At 39.3% G+C, this 16,129-nt stretch overlaps 1 protein-coding gene and 1 long non-coding RNA gene across 5 annotated transcripts in view; one reads left to right on the forward strand and one right to left on the reverse strand.

The window, feature by feature from the left end:
* Nucleotides 1-12,269, reverse strand: part of aff2 (AF4/FMR2 family, member 2) — a 116,160-nt gene extending 103,891 nt beyond the window's left edge. For all 4 annotated transcript variants that reach the window (XM_049733838.2, XM_049733832.2, XM_049733822.2 and 1 more), the window contains exon 1: nt 12,034-12,269. In XM_049733838.2, the coding sequence (XP_049589795.1) occupies nt 12,034-12,086 (53 nt within the window). In that variant the 5' untranslated portion in view covers nt 12,087-12,269. The remainder of the gene's footprint in view (nt 1-12,033) is intronic.
* On the forward strand, nt 1,193-3,305 carry LOC137840299 (uncharacterized). Its single transcript, XR_011086838.1, has 2 exons — nt 1,193-1,513; nt 1,820-3,305. It is a non-coding gene; the product is annotated as an uncharacterized lncRNA (long non-coding RNA).
* Nucleotides 12,270-16,129: the final 3,860 nt, after the last annotated feature.

Below are 16,129 nucleotides of genomic sequence, written 5' to 3' on the forward strand. Positions count from 1 at the left end.
CCAGAATTTAAATGTTGGATTTTAGAATAACAACATCTTGGCAGTGTGTAGGACACTGTGATCCATTGTCAGAAATGTGGCTGTGGTGTTTGTTAGAAGCATCATTAGGAGAATTTTGACCAATGTCTTGAGGGCTCTTATGTTAACCGTGTGAAACAATTAGTGTCAAATATCACCCCCATCCGCTGCAGCCCTCCCCCTCTCCTCTCAGACTCTCCGTCTTTCTCCGACTCTTTCTAGCCGGTGTAAATAATGTAATTTGTCACAGACAGGCCTCCGTGTAGGAGATGACCTTTGGAAACCTCACAGTAAATTGGCTCCAGCTAGAAAAGCTACGTCATTAGCCTCTCGCCATCTCTGTGTCACTGCCGCTTTTCTTTTGCTGTCTTGCCGCATTCACATTCACTTTTATTATTTTGGTTTAATTTGAAGCGCGCTGTTTAATCTGTGCAGTCTTGTGGGGCTCTCGAGCTCCCTGTGTGTTTCTTCTAAAGTGGTGGAGTCAAACAGTACAGTGGGAGACTTTTGTCTTTGTGAGTGTGAGTGATCTGCTTTTTGATTGGATTTGTTTGACAGCACACTCACAACTCTCTTGTTCTGAGTTCATTTTGTATCCAGTGTCTTGTACGTTTGCCAGCTTTTCAGCAATAACTTTAAATGTGATCTTCAATAGCCAAATCTTGGAAATCTTAACAGTTTTTGTCCATGGGCAAACATTACGAGTGGGTTGGCCACCCTAAATAGTGGGAGCACCTCCGACAGAACAGGCACACACACTGTTTATTTCCTCATCCAATGAGTCCTTATCAAGGCTCATAATGAGGAGATTGAATTAGAAGAGCCTCACAGTCAGAATACTAATCGCAACTCTGTGTGTCCACTTTGTTAGGATCGCAAAGCACAAACAGTCATAAGCCATCCTAAAAAAGCAAATATGAACGCTAAATATTATTATGCTGAACTCTAAAAATACCTGGATAATATTTGGATGGAAAAAAAGGAATATTACATTGGGGATTTCCCTTTTTAGTTGCATCCTCATTTTACAGCAATTACAGCTTAAAAGACCAATTTAAAAGACTATCAAAGATGAATTACCAGAATTTCCATAATAGCCGCAACATTCTGGTTTTGTGCAGGACTTGGGCTAAATTCAGCTCCAAGTTGTCTGCCCAATACTATAATTTTGATTAGTTGATCTAAATACTACATATCACAACTGTATTTTTATCTCTTTCACACAATTATACTCATTTTCTGGTTTAATTATCATGCTACATTTGTAGGAAATTGATCAAGAAGTCAGTACCGTATTTTCCGGACTATAAGTCGCTCCGGAGTATAAGTCGCACCAGCCATAAAATGCCCCAAAAAGTGAAATAAAACATATATAAGTCGCTCCGGAGTATAAGTCGCATTTTGGGGGCAATTTATTCGACAAAATCCCACACCAAAAACAGTCATGAACGAGCAACAACAGGCTAAACGATAGCAACAACAGGCTAAACGATAGGTATGCTAACGTGACAAACACAAACAAAGAGCTAAGAACGGGCCTGACGTAACAAATAGAGTGATTAAGGACAACTATTGCATGAATAACATGTTTATAAATCCATCAGTGTCACTCCAATTCATTAAATAGCAACAACAGGCTAAACAATAGGTATGCTAACGTGACAAACTCAAACAAAGAGCTGAGAACGGGCCTGACGTAACATATAGAGTGATTAAGGACAACTATTACATGAATAACATGTTTATAAAACCATCGGTGTCACTCCAATTCATTAAATAGCAACAACAGGTTAAACGATAGGTATGCTAACGTGACAAACACAAACAAAGAGCTGAGAACGGACCTGACGTAACATATAGAGTGATTAAGGACAACTATTACATGAATAACATGTTTATAAAACCATCGGTGTCACTCCAATTCATTAAATCCATCGATCGTTCTTTGTCAACAATGGGTGCGCACGGCTGAGGGCGCTTGCGCTTCAAAATATTCCACAGGCTCATATAACGATAGATAAACTATATTTTAAATAACTATAATACAAGCCAATAATATTATCAAACCATCCGTGCACTTTAATTCCATTAAATCCATCGATCAAATTCCTCGTCCTTTGTCAACATCGCCGCGCGTGCGCCCTGACGTCAGCCTCGTCTTTATTCCACAGATCTACTATATAACTATATTGTAGCGTTAACAAAGTACAAGGATCGACGTAGGTTTGGTAAACGGCTCTTTATTAAACAAAACAAACTTCCAAGCGTGTGGCGGCGTGGACTTCCAGACAGACCGGGCGTGCGTAATGGCCATGTCCGAGCCCCGCGCACCGTTCGCGGACAGCCACTCGGCCGAGCGTCGGCCCCCGACTCAGTAGAGACCGGGCGTGCGTAAAAGCCATAATAGTTTTTCAAACCTTCTATGTCACTCCAAATCCTTAATTCCTTCAAACTCTTTGTCCTCCGTGTCACTTAGAAATGATCACCGCTAATGATGGTAGTCCTTGTGTGGGCACGTTTGTATGTAAACAACCGGCGCGCCGCGCTACTGACGTCACTTGAAATAGTAATCCATTGGTACATCACGGTTCTCCAAACTTTCTTTCTGCTGCTCGATTACTGTTTTCAGCTGCATATTTTACAACTTGAAGTTTGTAACCTGCAAAATATGAGTTTCTTTTTGGTGCCATTTTTCTTAAGCCCACCCAGTTGATGAGTCACGGCCAACGGTAAAATTTAGAGCGCCCTCATCCAGTTTCGTCTGAAAATATAATTTTTTTTGGTTGTTTTATCAAATTCAAAGTCTGCTTTATCGTCGATATATTTTTTTATATACTAAGACACACAAAGAGATAGAAATTACATTTCCACTATCCCTTGGTGAGATAGTACACATATGCATACAAGCAACACAAAAAAAACCAAGAAGGCACTAACAATGAATAAATAAGAGTATTGAATAAATGATAAATAAACAAATAATAATAAATAATAATAATAAATATAAGAGGAGCAAAAATGGAGCAAGTGTACATACAGCAGACAGTGGACTTGGATATGGTGCTTTAAAGTGTTAATTGCTTTATTTGATGTTTTCTCTATTTTTTATGTTTTGAATATGTTCAAGATAAAGAAATAAAAGCATGTGAAGTGATCAACTATACTAAAAATAACATGGGAAGTGGTCAACTATACTTGTAAGTGATGTCTTAATGATCAAGTAAAAATTTGTGAAAAAAAAAACATATATAAGTCGCTCCTGAGTATAAGTCGCCCCCCCACCCAAACTATGAAAAAAACCGCGACTTATAGTCCGGAAATTACGGTACTTTTTTTCATAGCATCCAACATTCCGCCCTCCCTGAAAATTTTCATAAATTTCGTGTATGACAAAGTGTATGACAAAGACACATATGGATGATCTTACTTTTGAAAAACAACCACATTATTTCAGAGACTAAAGGGAGGGAGGGAGTTAGGGGGAAATTCAGTTTTCCAGCAGCATTCATACTGCAGAGTGGGTATATAAAAGACATACAGATGACATGAGCGCAAACTTAATCTTAAAGAATGAACTAATCAGAAGATTGCTTATAAACCGAATTTGATCATGTTTAATTCACCCACGTGTTTAGGGCAAAGTCACAAGTGCCGCACGAGCCTTCTCCTGTAGTTTAAGATAAGCCATTAGGAGGGTATTTTTCCTTTAATATTGTGCTCATTGTGTGTTTCGTCCATAGGAGCTTCTTACTTGGTTCTTACACTTTGATTTTCCCTCTTTGTGGCATGTGAATGTGGGTCAAATTATGACCTCTCCCAATGGCACTTTGTGTCTACCCCAAAGCTATCAAAACGGTGCAGTAATTATACACTAAAATAGAACTAGTTGTGAAAAACTGAGACTCCAGTTATGATGTTCGTACTATGTGTTGTTTGCCACAAATACAAGACCTCAAGTCCCATCAGTTAAAAACGCAAATCCATTTTTTACATCAACAAATATACGCCAGTCTGGACAAATGTTTTAAACAGGTCCTTATCCTTTGTTCATCAGAATGTTCCACATCATTAGTTGGAATCATTTTAAAGGTAACTCACTAAGCCACTGTGCAGTCTCACGATGAGTTATGGTGAATTATTCATTCATTGTCTAAACGTCTTATCCTGTTCACGGCTGCAGAGAGCTAGAGGCTGTCCCAGGTGACTCTGGGTGAAAGGCAGACTACACCATGGACTGATCACCAGTAAATTGCAGGGCAGATATAGACAGACAGCCAATAATGCCGCCCATTCAGACCATCACAAATTTGCTGTTATAGTGAATAAGATTGTATTTTTCTATTTATTTGAAAGAACATTGGAATTCAATAAAATCCAATTGTGCTGTAGACCATCAGGTATTTTAGCAAATTATAAATACATGATTACTGGAGTCACTTGATTTATTTTAATTACGGTCAATAACCTGCATTGTTCCTTCCATAACTGTTACTCGCTGATCATAATCATTCTGAGAATGCATTATTTATGTTTATCTCACAACAGTAGAAGAGTAAATGTTCCAAATCGAAAAATAAAGCAGTTTAAATAGTAACACTCCAAAAGCTACAGGTCTACAGATCTACTTTGCCTATTGCTGTGCTTTGACGCTATAGTGCAACTAACATTGTGTGAACTCCTTCAGGGAGACATGCTTGTTCTCGGAACATGAGACACAAAACATGATGGTCTTTCCTGCTGAGGTGTAAATGATGACGATGACGACATTGCACACTGCTAATTGAAACGACATTGCACACTGCTAATTGAAGTCAAATTTGGCCAATACTGTGCAAAATACTTCTATTTTGAAACATTTGTTGTTAGGCCACTATTATTACTTATTGTTTTAGTTATGCTGCACTATTGTAATTTTTTTGTGGTTTAATTTAGCTAAACGGTTGAATGAATGAATGAATGAATGAATGAATGAATGAATGAATGAATGAATGAATGAATGAATGAATGAATGAATGAATGAATGAATGAATGAATGAATGAATGAACGAACGAACGAATAAATATAGCAACACCTTTTTCAAATTCTTACATTTCCCCTTCTATTTAGTCTCATGCGCCACTAGTAGTTTTGTGGAATTGTTTTTTTTTTGGGGGGGGGCATCCTGCTAAGTGTATGTCATGCCTACTGTTTGTTGTTTTACAATATTAAAATTAGATGAATGGAGTTGATTTATGAGGTCTGTTTTTGAGACAGGAGAAATGTTGCATTGTTATTGTGGTTGACGCTTTGCCTAGTATTTTCCAAATGCTGCAGTAACAACTGTATTTCTCATGTGGCCAGAATGGAATTAAGATTACTTAAAGGCAGACAATAGCAGGCCATAATGGAGAACAGGCATAAACACAGACATTTTGGGGACAGGAAATCTGTGGGTGCAGGTGCTATGCGAGTGCCGATCATGCAGCGCTTCTCATTGGTCAAGAGAAATAGTGCCGTCTTCTCAGTAATTCTGATTGGCTGGGCCAGGCAATTAATTCATGAAAATGAAATGCAATATTGGAAAATAATATACATGGATCCCGTCCTGTATTTATACCACAAAGTGTTTCTTGAAAACAATACAGGGACTCTTTCAGATATAAAACGGTCAAAATTAACATACTACATCCAAATAAATGCCTTCAAAACTATAAGTGATGTGACATTTCTGTTGACATCACGAGGTCACGGTTCATACATATCAGCACTTTGCTAGCATTTTCATTGCGATTATGCTCGCATCCTGGCATTAACATTTAGTTCAAATTTGCCTTGTGCCAGTAAGGAGGCCCTCAAAGATGGCAACATGCTGAGAAAGGCTCTAATTATGTGTCCATGCACTTCCTTTATCCTTGAGATCTGATTCCTGTATAAATCAGGCAGGTGAGTTGTGCTCTATGTGGACAAAAGTCCTCTAAAGTGAACAGACAGTTGTTTTTCTGGCAGTGGCATTGTGGCAGACTTGGAGTTTGAAGTGTAAGAAAGTGCGAGGAAGCCTTACCCCATTGAACACGTGTGGGATGAACCTGGGCATAGCTTGTGAGCCTCTCACTCAAATTTAGCGACAATTTTGTCTTCACGAATGGACGCCAATCCCCCAAATTTGGAAGAAAAAACATCTGGAATGAATTGATGCTTGGTAGCATAAAGTTGGAATTGTCAGCCATCATTTCTGCAAATATCATGTGTGCATATAGTCCTTTTGTCCACAGGGGTGTATTCATAAAACTATGTGGTGTTCAGATTTTCATCCCGGATGGACTCCAGGTGATGTGAGGCCATATGTACGAGACCAATTTTTTTTTCCTTCCTAAAAGAACTTTCTTTTGGTCTTGTCCTGGGATCCTTGGCAGTTACGGGATGAGGCACAGCTTCCTTTCACAGCCTCTGAGTCGCTGTAGATGTTAGTGTGAAGTAGCATCAAGTGGAGCTGTTTTGGCAAACGGAGAGTGATCACGAAGCGGGGGTGCGGATTTCAATGTGATGAATGATTTGAAGCTTGCACGTGTGACTGTGCTGATTGAGAGCTCGGGAGTGTCGAAAGGCAGATTGAATGTAGGAATGTGAGACTGAACACTGAATACATGCATTCTAAATGAACTCCATGTTTAAGTATTATAGCTTTATCACTTCACTTTTAGGGCTGTAGACAGTAAAATATGTTTTTAGACTCTCACTAATAAATGTGCAAAAGATGAGGCAAACAATTCAATCAAGCAATAATAATAACAGTAATCAGGGTGTTTTCATGCAGATATGCACGTTTAGGCTGTGAAATGCCCAGCTGGGAATTCATAGCGAGTTGATATGACATCAATTCTCTAATTACCTACTCCTTTTGCACAGACCATCCCAATCAGCATCAGTTAACATCCTCTGCCACCTCCCCCCGAATCCCGTGCTAAAATTAGCCAGATACATAATGTCAGCAGCAGGTTACATAAAATGGAAGTCCTCTCGCAATCATACAAAGCTTTCGGATCCCATTGCAAGACAATGAAACAAGGAGTGAGATGAGGGAAGGGGAGCACGAGCAACAAAGATTTGAAAGCAGGAGAACAATGAGAAGGAGGGGACCCACACTGTCGGTTTCATTCACAATTACTAAAAGTAAGGAGAGCGTCTTGATTTTTCTTCGAAAGGTAAAGATCAAGTAATTTGGAAAACAATTGTAAAACAATTTCTCATCTCAGTCTTTTTTTTTTTTTTTTTTTTTACTTCTAAGTGGCTGCATTAATTTCCTTTTAATACTGAACGAGGTAAAAGGCATTACTCAAGGCTAGGCTTAGTAAGAAGCAGCTCAACTTACAATCATTGGTTTGGATAGTGATAAAAATAATAAACTGAACAATGTCTATATTTATTCTAAATTGAACCAGTTTGTGAATTATAATCCTGTAAATGCTAACCTGTACTAATGTACACACGATGGAACTTTTATGCTGAACTCCATTGGTTCCATGATGCTGGTCAATTGATTTACTGCGCGGTGCAATTTTATTTTTCACTTATAAACTTTGACTTAACTGGTCAGAAAAATTTGTTTACTCATAAGTAATCTGTCTATGTGCCCATCTGTCTATTAAAGCAGTTTATAGTCTGACACAGCAACTAGCAAAATATAGCGGTAATGTTCTAGACGTTTTGTGACAATTTTGTGTCGTGAGATTTTCCGAGCTTAAAATATGTGCCTCGGTTCAATAAAGGTTGGGGAATAATTGATCCAAAGACTTTCACTGTAATTGATGAAAACATGAATCAACATTTAATAGAGTTGACCATTCCGGCTGCATTTATACTCACCTCTTGGTGATGAAAAGCTTCACATAGGGTGGTTGTAAGTCTTGCTCAGTGTGGGCTCTAGGCACTGTGTGACATATGGCCACTGGAGTACTGTAAGTGGCTCCGTTTTGAGTCATGGATGGAAAAACACAAAAGTGGACTGAAATGGGCCATGTACCCAAACAGAAGAGGGTTTTGGTGAAATGTCAAAATGAATATCTAATGAAAGACATATTTGTTGCCTCTGGAGATGTCTTCATTTTAGTTTGAACTGTATAATGTCACATGCTTAAAGTGCTAGTTGCACAAAGACTGTTGATGCCTTTTTTAAATGACTTGTGCTTTTGATAAGTGATACGTATTTTTGTGTTTGAAATTGCCCCACTGAAAATGTGTCTCGACAATTAAATACGGTTTGCTGCTATGGGGCATATTATCTCGTCTGCGCTCGAGTCAATTTCTTACACATCCTTCTTGTGGACTTTCAAGTGGTGGCACTTACCGGCATGTGTAAGGCTACTTTGAGGGAGCGTATACTTTTGCTTTCACTTTTTAAAAAAATCCAATGATTATTTTAATCTGAATACAGTGCTCATAATGGTGCTCATTGATAGTTGACAAGGTTGCCAAGAAACACATTTGTATTTCCCTGAGTTCCATCCTTTTCACATCATTAATGTGGGAGCTGCAGCTCTGGTAAATATCTTCTTTAACCCCCGACACTTCTAATGTGTCAAGAGCGTAAACAGTTAAGCGAGTGTCTGTAATCAATTAGAGGCACATTACAGGTGATTATATGCATGCATTGTTTGTGTTTATATGCATGCATTGTGCATACCACATTAGCAGGTAATGTCAGTCATTGTGGTAATGTAGTGCTCTGTCAACCTGATCAGTCCATGAATTACTGCCACCATCAATAAAGGTGAATAGCAACATTCATAAATTGTACTTTTTCCCCCCAGTAAAATAAAAATAAAAATAACTTCAACTTGAACAGATCATGGGGAGATTCATTCAGTTTATTGGACAGCAACAATATGCTTCAGCCTTGACTGGCAAAAAGTTAATTGCATCAATGGAAACATGAAACCGGGGCACTTTTGTAATGACCGATTCAAATGAACTGTTTAAAACTGGCTTCTGCTTCCAATTGAACTGATGTGATTTGTGTTTCATTCCGCTGAGTGGTTGCAAAATACGGATACTAAACTTGACGCTTCAGGTGACAAAACCACCATGGCTGTTGTGATAGCAGCATCAGGTAAAAAAAAAAAAGAATAGCTATCATCATCCTCTTTGTTCTGTTTTTTTTTTTTTTTTTTTTGCTCCCATTATCAAACACATTACTGCCTATGGCTGGGATGTTTTGATGAACATCCTTATCATCTGAACCTTTTATTTAAACGTCTGTTCTTAATAGACAAAAGTGAGATACAGTTTCCACATTTACCAATGAAGTCCACCAATCTTTTATATACAATGTAAAACAAGGCAAACAAATTACAGTGGTACTTCAACCTGTCATCGCTTATACAGTATGTTGTTGTTGTTGTTTATTTGTGGTGGGGAGGGGCGGGAGGGGGGGCCGGAAGGGATTAATGACATCCCTATTCATTTCAACAGGTAACATTAATTAATGATACACAAGTTTGAGTTACAAGCATGGTCATGATTTATACTCGTAAGTCAAGGCAGGACTGTATTGGTATAAAACAGCGCCGCTCTATATCCATGCAAACTACCACTTTTAACTTCCAACGTTTCAGTCCACTTACATTGGGGCAACCCCATTCCGCAGATGGAGCTGTATTGAAAAAAATAAACTTTGTGGCTAAATCACCTGTGTGCAGTATGTAAACACCAGCTCTAGAACTAGTGTTAGATTTTCAATTGACTTAACTGGCGAAATAAAGCTTCATAAATACACTTTTTTAAAGAGAGTTGTACTATGCTTTGAATTTCATTTCCTGCTCTTCTCTGGACCCGGTTAGGACATTTCAATGGAGTACCATGCACAAATGGTGACTCATGACTGTGATCTGTCCATACTGTCATGTCACACAGTGCACAAGCAATCGTGTGCTTGTGATTGACACACTTTAACCCACACGTTAACACCCGAACGGGGTTCATTATTCAGACGGCTCATTTGTGCACATTTCCATATTCTCTTTCCAAGAATAAAGCCGTTGTCTGTGCCAGCCCCGTTTCCCATCAGGCGCAGCTGTCAGCTACTGTGTGATGGACTGGTGGCAGAGCGAGGGCAACATGTAGACACCCTGAGCTTGTTGTTCAGCCCTGAGCTGCTCCGCTCCAGCAGTGGGGGGTTAAGTACCTTGCTCCAGGGCCTTCCATGGCACTATGTGTATGCATGTCATTTTACCCTGCTGAGATTTTCCAGCTATAGAATACACCGCCAAAACAGCAGCACTGTTGCCAAGTTATTGTGGCCCCGGCCCCCGCTGTAACACATGGCTGACCTGAGATGTGCTGATTTAGAATATGATGCTCCTTCCACTAAGCTCTTGAATAACCGATAAAAAGACAGTGAAATGTGCTATCAAAAACTACAGCCAAGCCACTATTTTTTGAGCTTGCCCAATTCTGTATGTCATTGTTAAACATTTCCTTATGTCTTTTGCTGTATTCATGTGCAAACAGAGAGCCGAAACTAAAAGATATTGATTTGGAGCAAGTGATAGCCTATATTCAAGCCCTTGAACCCGGCGTGCAATGTTTGAAGTTTCCCCCAAAAATATTTTCTATTTAGGGACTGGGAAATATTCCTTAACACATTTTTATGGGCATTCAGATCACATACAAATCCAGCTGAGTGATATTCTTTGATTTTTTTTTTTTTTTTTTTTTTTTTATTATTTCATTTCTTAGCGTTTGCTGAGCATGCATACACTTAAATCACTGCCTATGACAGTTGGCCTTGCCACGCTAAACTGCTTTTTGTTTTTTTTTTCTTGTCCAACAATAACCAAGACCGGTTCTTGTCTAGAATTTAATCCTGTACTAGCAGGAGCCTATACAAGTTTTGATCACACTAAATTATTCGTTCTACAGTCTACAAAAAACACGGACAAAACATGTCAGACAATGTGCTATTGCATCACGTGTAATACATCTATTAATTAATGTAAGCAAAATTTCAGAGGAAAGAAAACAGGAAATTTAAATTGCTTGTTTGTTGATATGATCAGATTTTTTGTTTCCTCAAACACTCGAGGATTTATGACTGTGAACACAAAAGGCACAACATTTAGTAGCCTCACACAACAAATTAGTGCACGACAAATGATCCAATTCAATAGCTGTATCAAAAATTCTATTTTATCTAATTATATTTTTGTAAAAAATAATCACTGCCTGGGAGATATTTAACAAAATAGCATGATAATTATTGTGACTGTAGTTGGTTACTCCACTTACTGTATATACACGACGGACAGCCCTCAATCCTTTACTATGTATGGTGAGTAAAATAATAATAATAATAATAATAATAATAATAATAATAATAATCGTAATGTTATAGAAAATAATTATATTATTTAATATTACATTATATATGGTGTCCGATGAGATTATAGCGTAATATTCTCACACTGCAAATATTCATGTGCTGATTAATCTGAAATCTTTGCATTATAGTTGCAATTACTTCTCGCGCATAATGGATTATTTCCAACCCCGCTGTACAACTCGCTGGACGCTCAAGGCTGCAGCATGCATATAGTCAGACCAAAAATGATGCCCATTCATCCTTCCATTGCAACTTGAGTGTTTCGGTCCGCCTGCATGAATGTACACCCAGACGCGCTTCCAACTCTGTCAACAGTGTGATGCCACAGCAAACACACACTGTGGAACTTCTTGCTACCTGTTAACAATCCGTGCGCGTAATTGTGTTATTAGTGTGTGGCTGTGCTGGCCATAATGTCAGCATATCCAACATTCCATCATTGCACAATAAGACTCCAAAAGCCGGTGTTGCACGCGTGTTGGAACGCATGCAATTTTATCAGTGACACAAAGGAAGAGACTAAGCTAAACGGAGCCCACTTTTGGCTTCATCTCCATCACTCGTAAAATTGCAAGTCTTACATTGAGGCGCTATCGTGTTCAAATTTAAATACAAAGGCAGACAGACAGGGGGGTGGGAAAGAGACGATATAACTCACCATGGTTGTTCAAGCTCCCAGTCTCGGAAAAAGTCCAGTTCGAAAAGATCCATGACAGGCTCCTGCTGGCTTTGTGAGGCTGATCAGAATCCAATGCTGGTGCTACGTGGTTCTACATGGGCAAGTGACACACGCGGTGTACGCGTGTGTGCGTGAGACACAGCCAGCAAGAGAGGGAGTGAGAAGGAGAGTAGACACAAGCGACTGCCTCTGCCAGGAATCTGCTACGTGGTCGAGGCAAGCTGACAGCAAGGCAGAGGAGGGAGGGAGGGGAGACGCGCGCGCGAGCTCGCGCACACACGAGCCCGCACGCATACAAGACTGACTCAAACTGCAAAAAAAAAAGACAACGAAAACGTCTTCTTTTTAAAGACTTATATCTATGGTGAACAAAAGGTTGAATGAAAAACAGTTAAATTGTTGTACCTTCATCTGGACGCACTGTTCTAAACTGTAAAAATTAATACTCTGATGAGTCACCTCACATTTATACACGTTCATAAAAGGTTTTTTTTTGTTTTTTTTTTGTAGATAGTCACCATGTTGGGAGAAAGAGTAAATGAAGCTTTCAGATTTAAAGTAGTGACACTGAGTATAAAAGCCTATCAAGTGAAATGAGAAGATGCTTTGTTCATCCTGTCACAATGAGCATTTTAAATATCGGACTGAGTCCCAGAACCTCTCACGACTCCCCACTTCAGACACCCTGTAAGATATTTTCTACATCTTGTGATTTGTTTGATTCTGTGTAGAAGCTCGGATAATGATGTGAATAATTTTAATTCAAATCAGCCTGCTGAAATATTCCAACATAATAATGATCCATATAATGTGGTCAATATGTGGTTACATTTGGTCTGGGGACAACTAGTAGTTTGTTTGTTTTTTGTTTGTTTGTTTGTTTGTTTGTTTGTTTGTTTGTTTGTTTGTTTGTTTGTTTGTTTGTTTTTCAGATAGTTTCAGGTGTTCAACATGTTGTCCCCACGTTTGAATAAAGATCTGTACTTTCAACTTCTTACTTTGTCAAAATATACTTCTTCGTCAACCTCCGTGACTGAAAGAGACAGTCTTTGCACAGCATTATCTAAGCCATGGGAGATTTGAACAAAATGATTTTAAAGTGAAGTATTTCCTTAGACAGGTTCCTGTACTTGCGCCGTGTGTGAATGCTTTTGCCACCTCCGGCCAGAAGGGGCACCACAGAAGTTGAGTTAGAGCAAAACAGCAAGCTACTCCAAGTTCACGAAACTTTGGCCACCAGAGGGCCCCCGAGAGTAACGAGAGCAGCAGGCTCCCTCTGTGGCTGCTGCAAGTGGAGGTCATGGTGGCTCCCTGGAGGTCCAAATAAAGCATGCTCATGGAGGGCCAGGTTACTCTGAGTGAAAGGTCAACCACTGGGAAAATTGCTGACTCTCAATGTAAAGAAAACGGAAAGTTGTTAACGGGAAAACTGTGCTCATCTATTCATGGCATGATTTAAGTTTGTTAAAATGTAGACCTCAAAATAAAAACATTCCTTTCTGATTATTGAATGCATTTAATGTCCTGTGTCTGCTCTGATTAAGCCTCATTCAAACTTTTACATCATATTAATTAGGAAATGTGAAGCCTATAACGTGATATAATATATGATATAATATAAAGTCAAGACCACTGAACTGTAGGTTGATGTGCTTCTCACGTCCCACTGAGCTGCCATTGAATTTGTCCACCTTTTGCCAATTTTCTCCTATACTGAATGCCATTAGCTCTCTTCGACAACTCTGCTCATGTTTCCATGTCTACAAGCTTATAAGTCCACCTTCATCTCAGAGAAGGCCAAAAACAAGTGTGTCATTAAATGTTTGTGGATGACCATCTTGACTCCACTGCCATCATGCACTTGCTGCGACACGTGCCCAGCAGCACGTTTTACTGTTTACGCCTTGCCTTGAGAAATGATTGACCAGATGGTCCAAACGTCTCACTCAGCATGTGTGGTGGCGGTCGCTCTAACTGTGGCTTCTTTGTGTGACATCACTGTCTCCCACGCAAAAGCTTGCATGATTTTAAGACGACAACAGATCAACACATACACGTCAAAATGGAGCACAAAATAACATTTGAGGAAGTGCTGCAGCCTGCAGGCAGTGTGGCAAACACTGTGTGCATACAACCAAAAAGGGAGAGAGAGAAAGTGTGTGTGTGTGTGTGTATGCGGTCTAAGGCAACATGCCAACACTACTCTGCATCACACTCTGCAAGTACAAACAGCAGGCTCCAACAGAGAGGATGAGGGGAGACAACAATATCTTATTTAACACGGCAGAACTTAGGAATTCAGATCTCTGCTGCTTTGTCCTCTATCTTCAGATGAATTGTATCATTTAACCTCAGAGTGCCATGGGAATGACCACAAGCATTGTGGCCACCACCTTGATACAATACAGTCAGTTCATTGATATTAAATACAATTTATATTACATGTATTACACACACTTGTGCGTGTGTGTGTGTGTGCGTGCGCGTGCGTGCGTGTGCGCGTGCGCGTGTGTGTGTGAGTGAATGATGTGGTGGCTGTCCAAAACTAGGTCAGACCTTGAAAGACAGAGTGGAGAGAGAGAGAGTGAGAGAGAGCGAGAGAGAGAGAGAGAGAAGCAAAGTGATGAGATTTTAATGTAGAAATTGCACGAATGAGTTACTGGTGCATAAAATGATAAAACGAGCCTGAAAGACATTGAAATAAGATATCATTATGACAAGGGTATGATTAAAACTCTCGATTTCAATTGAACTAATCCCGACACAATCATCGCAGGTTTTCATAATTTTACCGACTATTATTTATAGCAATAAGGAGGTTCATAATGCAGCAATAATAAATATTAGGACGTGAAAGTTTCAAATGGAGATAGAAGACATGACGAGACAGCACCACGACTCCCTCACGTGGTTTTTAACCAATACTGCAGTTGTTGTTTTTTTTTTTTAAATTAATAGCAGAGTGTGACACTGAAATTGTTTTTAAATGAATGCGTTCAGTACGCATAAAAAAATATTTGGGGAGGGGAGGGGGGCGTAATTTTGCAACAAACTTTATCAGAAAAGTTTTCAACTCAATACATTGTACAAGTATATCAATCCATCCATAATCCGAACTACTTATCTTTACAAGGTTCACGGGATGTACAAGTGTATAGAAAACAGTGTCCAGAACATTACTAGTGCTGTGCTGTGCTGTGACACAACCATGTGCACCCTCCCACCAGAGGTCAGCTGATGTGACCATAACTTCAATAAACAGAGGTGGGCATTCAATCAGTGCTGACAGTTTGACAGTCTGACACTCCATTTATTGGCAAAAGATGGGCAACTTCAAGAAACTGATGTACTACATCGACAAAAGCAGGTTTTTGTCCATCGGCGGAAATGTCACTTAGCAGGTCAGTACTGATTGACCTTGTCAATCCGTCAATGACAGACTCCCGTTTCATGACAGAACCTGCACCTTAGCTGCACGTAGGCTGCTCATTTCTTGGCATATTAGCTCATCTATGGAAAAGCGAATCGTTTTCAGAGGATCAAGTGGGCCGAAATCGCGATGGACACGTACATTTTGAAGCCATTGACTCATTATTTTCACATTACCAATATGGTATTTTAGGCCACATTCCTCATTAAAAAGGGACAATATTCAAGGTGTTGTTATTGATATATAATCAAAAGTTAATCTTGTCTTCTGTTACATTAAATAGTTGTTACTTTTAGTCAGACAACTAGGCGTTTTTTTTTTTTACACCTCTGGTAGTTTTGACTCAGCATTATCTGCAATCTAATCATCTGATCAAGAGGACTTTTTAAGATCCTGAAGACAGGCTGCCTCTCGTTCTGTTCTTTACTGACTGAGACCGAGACAAAAAAGGAGAACAGAGAGCGAGGAAGGTGATGAGTGATTTGTTTACAGCTGTTGAACTGTCAGCCAATATAATATTTTTAGCAGCCAACACAACTACAGCTAAGCAAATGGACTGGCAAGTAAAAGGAAAAAAAAACAAGAACGTGTTGTTGAAAATGTAAGTCTACAGATCGGTGTACACTTACAAATACGAGACAAGAC

The sequence above is a fragment of the Syngnathus scovelli genome, chromosome 1 (genome assembly GCF_024217435.2).
Source record: "Syngnathus scovelli strain Florida chromosome 1, RoL_Ssco_1.2, whole genome shotgun sequence".
NCBI lineage: Eukaryota > Metazoa > Chordata > Actinopteri > Syngnathiformes > Syngnathidae > Syngnathus > Syngnathus scovelli.